Source organism: Antedon mediterranea, chromosome 1 (genome assembly GCF_964355755.1).
Source record: "Antedon mediterranea chromosome 1, ecAntMedi1.1, whole genome shotgun sequence".
Lineage (NCBI taxonomy): Eukaryota > Metazoa > Echinodermata > Crinoidea > Comatulida > Antedonidae > Antedon > Antedon mediterranea.
The window spans coordinates 31,849,923-31,857,287 of record NC_092670.1 but is presented as its reverse complement, the minus strand read 5'-3'; the positions used below and the strand labels follow the sequence as shown (position 1 = coordinate 31,857,287).

Sequence of the window (7,365 nt, the reverse complement as noted above, 5' to 3'; positions counted from 1 at the left end):
TTATGGAAACTTGCTTTTTTCTAAAAAAGGAAGTTAATAAAAATATTCTGCAAAAATGTGTTTTATTATTTTTTTCTAATCATAATTGTTATAAGTAATACGAATTAGAAAATGGTTTAATACTCATAATCGATCAAGCTATTCCATTTTCTCGAATTACAATATCTATTGTTACTAATTTTAGTTAATAAATTGTTTCGTTTTTCAATATTTTCCATAAATTACTTCCTTGAAATTCAAACCACAAAAACAAATTGCGAAATAGTGGGCGTAAATTTTCTAATTATAATTACAATTAAATGTTTCCTTGTTTTCAAATTACAAGACGATAATTAAACAATTCTGAAATACTGGGCGTGTTCCTCACGTGCCCGCACTTGGTGCAGTATTTTTGGTAACACGAGGGAAGAGCAAAATGTCACTTATTTAAGTCAATATTTATATATTTATTAAATGTAATAGTCCCTAAAGGAGATACTACGTTTTTTATACACGCTGACGATTTTTAAGAACATAAACGTTTACGTCATATAAATAAAACACATGCACACAGTAGAATAGATGCTGTATTATCTAATAATAACAACAAATAATATTTCTTCCTCGAATTACAAGACGATTTATATCGGTAGGCCTATTGAACTTTTTGTAACAAATAAGTTGTTTCTCTTCATTAATATTAGTAGGAGGAGGAACTATTTAGAAATAAATAATTCATCCTACAACGTAATTGTTATTGCGCAAGTGGGAACCGACGATGCACCAGTGCTGAAAACATCGCAGGTTTGATATCACGCAGGCGGGGTCAAACACAATTATTGGCATTTTCTTACGTTGCGTCGCTAGTGGGAACCAAGCTTTAAGGAAGATGGCAAGGAACAAATGGTTAAATCAAATACAGTACTGATAATCATGGAGCTATAATGATCTTAATCTGTTATACTCTACAAACCAACGTATTTGATGAAACTATAGGACTTAGTGGATAGAGCTGAGGAAAAAAGATGACGTCACGATTGTTGATGCCCAGCTATCCCCTGAACACAATACAGAAACATGACGGTAGTAATGACATACCGTAACTATCACCAACAAAATGTAAAATATCTCCCCGGCCTATCAATTATTTCTCTGTATATGAAGGCCCTACTGTGCATTTTGACTATTGTTATGTGTTTTGTATATAAACCAGTAAAGTAATAATTCATTACTAACAATTTCATTTTTTGTATTGGTTACTATTGAATAGTATCAGCAGGAACAAATATGATCAAAATAGGCTAATAAAAAAGGAAAACATCCTGCTATAAAAACAGAATTACCAGAAAATAAGGTCAAAATAACTAAACTAAATGTATAATTGGAATAATTTGAAAGAGTTTAGTAGAGAAATACATTTATTAGGAAAAATTATCACTTTATTTCAATTACTATTTCATAAATAATCATGGAATAATAATGATATATTAAAATGATATTATATATACAGTAAGAATAGGCTTAATAATAAGTTATTATGGTATAGCTATACTATAAATTAAAAACAGTCCTACAGATATTTGGTTATAATAATATAACAAATATCGTCTTTTATATCGGTGAATGATAACATTTGACATCCCAGAGCGAAACTTCAGGCAATATGTGTATAATATTATATCGAATCGATACATAAGCTTTAACCACTGTCATTCGTTAACAACGAGAAAAAAACGCCAGTCGCAAAAAAAATACATACGTGTGGCACGCATCAAATTGTTTTCCACCACAACAAAAAAAAACACTTGGAAGTATTTAAATTTAAACTTTTACAGATTCGGAAGAGCCCGCAAGTTTCAACACTTGAAAAACATAATAAATGTAACTCTACCAATATTAAAGTCTCAGGCCTAAAGGAGAGTGGGAAATCCTCGTGATACCATAATCGAATATCGATCAATTTTACTTTAACATATTTAATAAGAGCATATTGTAATGTAGCAGTATTTGTGATACTGTACCACCATATTATAACATTTTAAATATCGTGCCATCTGATTGGTGATTAGCTGAGCCAATCATAACAGCTGTTCTATCATACTTTATTTTCTCTAATACACAGTCAACATTTGTATTAGCCAGTATTGCCTTAAACTGTTCTTCCACTTCAATTCAAGAAAGACATTATTTTGTTTTTAATTATCTAAATAGTTTATAATGTTTTAAATTATCTTAATTAAAATATTATTAGCACTTTCCTAAGGATTGACGAGGTTCTTGGGCGTGGCCTTTAAACGTTCGCCCAGCCAACCACCACTGCAAATAAAGTTCTTCAAAATCTGTAGGCCTATGGCCTGATTTAAATATAATGAATACATGAGGTAGTGTATGTGGCATATAGAATTGTTAAATACAATACACTACACTAATAAAACTCTGCATACTCTTTTGTCTCTAGTGAATTTCTTACATGAAAAAAAAACTGTACCAAGACAAAAACTGAGCTGCTAACGTGATAGGAGCTGATCACTATGGCCACTTTGTTAAGTTTTTTTATGTAGCACGGCCGAAATTAAATTCGCTTTCCCATGGAAGTGAGCCGTTTTTAGATAGTTTTTATAGAATTTACTTTTATCAATAAATATCTTGATTTGCAATAAACCTTTTGTTTCAACAGTTTCGTCTACTAACGATTGGACGTATGCAACAGATATTACATGCAAAAGTAACATGATGATTTTCGACTTTTATGTGTAAAACATTTATACACATATGGTTTTTCTGTGTAATATCTCTTGTTTAGTATTATTCTAGATATACTAATAACAATATTTTATTGCAAAATTATTTTACAGAACAACCCTTAATAAAATATCTACTATTTGCACATATATTTAATGCAATTTCAAATTCATAATTATTATATAAATATATCCTAAATTATTGAGCAGAAACGTCAAGAACTGTGTATATGTATTATTTGTGACTTGCTAATTGCTTGAGGACCGTGAACTTTTTCAGCTCTCTTCTCAAAAGCTTTTACCATTTTCTTCACTACCTCGTCAAAAAATAAAGTTGATAAATTTGAATGTAATGCTGATCGGAACTCAAATGAAATCTGAAAAGAATTAAGAAAAAGGGAATTTTAGTTAATATGTATTCAATCAATTCAAGTGGCTAAAAATAATTGTTAGTTTGATATCAAGGAAATAGGGAAGTACACGTACACTATTGTATTATAGGCAGTATTCGAATATGCTAAATGAGGGCGCTGTACATCCATAGAGATACTATAATATCTCTATGGTACATCTTAATTGCTCTGTGACACATAATAGTTATCCACTTTGACCAAAAATTGGATCTAAACAAAATTTACATGAAAATAATGGTTTTTGGTTTAATTTAACCATTTATTATCTTATTATAAGTGAAAACATTTTTTTTTTTTTTTTCCACAGATGTTTATTTAAACTAAAGTTTTATTAAAACTAGAAAATAATCTATTCAAAGTCTGATTTAATTAATCTTAATTTGTCTATTTTTGAGGGACAATACATCTTTAAACATTCAATCTTGTTGAAGCAAGCTGTGACCACTAATGTATGTAATGTATTTACCTGAAAGTCTAGTGTACAAGTATCCGCCTTTCCTTTAATGCCAGGACTAAATCTCCAAGATGTCATTAAATGATTAAACAGCATACCATTAGTACAAACAGCCTAATAATACAATAAATGATAAGAACATCATTATCAAATTATGCATGTTCTAATTTGTCTGTATTTTATATGTAATATGTTATGTATGTTTTTATTTATAACTTTAAATACTTTAAACCTTGTAAACGTAGAACAAATTAAAAAACACAGTACTACTGTACATTACTGAAAATACAATCCAGTCAAAAGAAAGAGTAGATAAACGCAGGGTATCAAAGCATAAACACTTCATTAATTTTCTGCAGAATAATTAAATATTCTATAATAAATTAACAAAAAAAAAAAATGGTCAAATTAAAGTTTTATTTTTATATAATACAAACAATAAAAAGAATAATTCATCACTTATTTTTTAATGAGCACGATCCTCTACTCTTTTTGAAGAGTGTACTGTGCTCACAGGATCAACAGCTTAATGTCTCATCTGAAAAATGGTGCGCGCTGTTTATATATTCCAATCCACCATTTGAAACACACGGAGAGCAACATGGAATTCAAACCGACCAAAGAAACCCTACGGTCTTCGAACAACACAGTGACTACCACTCATATACAGTATGCTTTGCATATGCTTTGTTCTAAACTTTTCTTTCATCGAATCAAAATCAAGATGAATATATTAATGCAATGTGTTTGCAAAGGTAAGCTGTCGTGCAAATGAATATAATAATGATGTCATCAGTCGTTAAAAATAGGATTTATATGAAAACTCCTTAAAAACAATTACCTTTACTAAATGTGGCCTAGTAACAGTAACTAACGACATGTAACGTTCACATAAAGGAGGGAATCCAACTTCCAGCTGCGCTTTAAAGTGTCCCGGTTTTTGTGCAACAATCTCCGACTTGGTACACCACGGAACAAAATGTTTGTAATTTTCAACATCTGCAACAACTTCATACATTTCCTCCATAGAATACCTAAGAAATCAAAGATAACAAAATCTGAATTAGAATTCATAAATTTTTTAGAGCATGCATTGGGCAGTGAGTGGTCTTGATACAGTAGATAACAACAATCTAAACTAATGCTTTCTAAACTAAGTACAGCAGACTCTCCCAAATTCTTTTTTTACTATTAAAGATACATTCCGAATACCAGACTTTCCCGATAACCAGAAATAATAGGCCAGCCCAAAGGTGTCCGATATTGGAAGAGTTGACTGTAGTTACTGTACAACAACACACATAAATAAAAAAAAAAGTTGAATGAAATTAAAAATGATGTTGTACAATACAATACTCGATTTCTGATTTGTATCTCCACATATGGCATACAGTAAATATGCCCAGTTAAATACATTGTCACATGTGTCACATATGTACGGTGCCTGTATTATGTTAGGTTTAATGGCCTATGATACTGTATTAAAGAATGTGCCATATACTAGATAAAAGATACATTTATTAACTACAATTACAGTATTAATAATAAAACAGTTAGTTAATTTGTTAAGATCTAAACCTAGTAAGTATAACTGCAGAAAGGAATCCAAAAGTGCATTCTCTGCATGCTTCCGCTAACAAGGCAGACCTAAATTTACCTAATATTTATCCCAATTCAATATAAATTCTTACTTATATACTTTTCTGTTGAAACTTACCCTAATATTCTTCTTTCCGAGTACTCTTTTCGTTTGTTCAGTGATGGGATATAATCTGTAAGGAAGCTTCTTTGTGGTATAAGGACTGTACCCGCAGACGGAATTCTATTGAGTATTGCATAATGGTTTGAATCTCTTGCTTGATGGTAGAATGAAACCGATAAACTGCAAAAATTATAAGATGATTTTACATGATTTTGTCAACGGAACTCAGGCAAATAGAAGACATGGGAAAGTCATGTGAAAAAAAGTAATTGAATTAGAAATTAAAATAAAAGAACAGATGAAAGACAAAGGAGTACTGTACTATAGGACTTTACAGTTTCAATTTAAGGAAAATAACTAATGGTACAGACATAGTAGGGGTTGTAATGTATCAGTGGTTAAAATACTGGACTACCAATTTATTAAGAAATTTTAGTATAACGTGGCTAATGGCGGCTTATTTACACAAGAAGCGGAATTTATGCATCCGGCAAGCTTAATATTGCTCCAAACTACTATGGTAAATGGTAGTCAGAGTTATGGACTACCATAAATATGGCTTATTCCAAGTAAGGTCTAGTGTGCACTTTTAGCCCTTATTCGTAAGTTAGGGTACAGTTAGGCCTGGGCCTATACTTGCTTGATGTTCAGATCAACACATTCAGCTTATTATTACGAACTGGCTGCCTCTACGACTAGTCGTAAATCCAATCCTGATTCTATATTTACGCCGATATCGCACCCCCTATAGTTTTTGATAAAATACTACATAATAGGTTATGATATCGGTGGATTGTAAGTCAGCTGGATGGCTAGTGCTTGGGTCTTGCAATGTAATGATGTAGCGTTAGGTTAGGGTTTGAAACTCATTTTTGGTATTTTTTTTTTTTACATTTTTGTTTTACTCACCATCTTCTTTATTGATTATCTTTTCTCATCATTTTCCTAGAAGGATTTTTTTTTTAGGTTACAAGGGCCGGAGGCCTGAGAAAGAGGGGCCCGATTGGGTCAATAGGCGTAGATATAGACTCTACTAGCTTGGATCTACGCCTAGGCGTAGATGCAGCCAAGTCTGCGTTATTATTATGTGAACCCATCCATCACATGTCGTTTACAATTTGTATTTTCATATCTGACTGAACGTTGTCGTTGGGGAATCCAATAAACAATGTGTATGTACTGTAAATGTAAATCTAGACCTAACTAAGAAAAGGCCTAGCCTATATAATAGTAATTAGGGATCTAATTAGTATAGGCCTAGGCTTTTCTATAGTATACTATAAAATCTAGTATATACTACAGTAGTGTAGTAGGCTTAGTTAGTTAGGCCTACACGTACTACTACTACTACAGAGACAGTTTACTAGGATAGGCCTATATATAGCCAAGTCAATGGCTGGGAAAAAATAACTGAAATTAAACAAATTAACTGATTCAATGTCCAGACCTCCTACAAAATAATTTAGTTGCAAATCCCAACTCAACTATCATCAGTCCAACTAGGCTAGGCCTATGCAGTGCCACCTCACTTCTCCCTCGCGGGCATTGTACCCGAATCGAAGTGCTTCAAAATTGTCAATTGGCTATGACGTGATTGACAATCCGGCCTAGCCTATAGGTAAAACTTTCAAACTACCTAGCCTATGATTATTTTCGGATTTAAATTGACAACAAACCTTCTTGGATTTATAATTTGAGTCTCTTTGAGTAATCTACCATAATAACTATGATAAATTCGTTGCAGAACTTTGACATTTTTCGCCATAACAAAAACAGCCGCTGATGTTTTTTTGCGCTACCGGTTTCTGTTACAGTATGATGACGTCACACATCCAATGTCGTCATTCCTCCGCCAGGCCATCCACCACCGCCAATAAATTTATGTCCTCTAAAAAATGCAGGTCAAAGAGTGACGTCATTTAAAACGTCATTAAATCACTTTTCTTCCAAAGTCCCACCCTCCTTAATCATTTCCCACAACATAATTTAAGTACACAGTAATGTGGTCAGGTACAAAACTAAAAAATTATTTCTATTCATCATGATGATGATTTCATTTGTATATCTTAGACTTCT

General features: G+C 32.0%; 1 protein-coding gene across 1 annotated transcript; it reads right to left on the bottom strand.

Annotated features, from left to right (window-relative positions):
* Positions 1-723: 723 nt before the first annotated feature.
* LOC140063667 (coenzyme Q-binding protein COQ10 homolog B, mitochondrial-like) lies at positions 724-7,107 on the bottom strand. The gene is made up of 5 exons (XM_072110117.1): positions 6,966-7,107; positions 5,305-5,469; positions 4,429-4,621; positions 3,600-3,701; positions 724-3,097 (listed from the first exon to the last, which is right to left on the bottom strand). Exons 1-5 carry the CDS (start codon positions 7,052-7,054, stop codon positions 2,936-2,938), a joined length of 711 nt encoding a protein of 236 aa, XP_071966218.1. The 5' UTR covers positions 7,055-7,107; the 3' UTR covers positions 724-2,935.
* Between the last annotated feature and the right edge of the window lie 258 nt (positions 7,108-7,365).

Coding starts and splice junctions, on each gene's coding strand:
- LOC140063667 (XM_072110117.1), bottom strand. CDS start 7,054: ATGGCGAAAAATGTCAAAGTTCTGCAACGAATTTATCATAGTTATTAT. Junction 5,470..6,965: donor CAAATTATAAATCCAAGAAG/GTTTGTTGTCAA, acceptor TAATTTTTGCAG/TTTATCGGTTTCATTCTACC. Junction 4,622..5,304: donor TCGGAAAGAAGAATATTAGG/GTAAGTTTCAAC, acceptor TTGATTTCTTAG/GTATTCTATGGAGGAAATGT.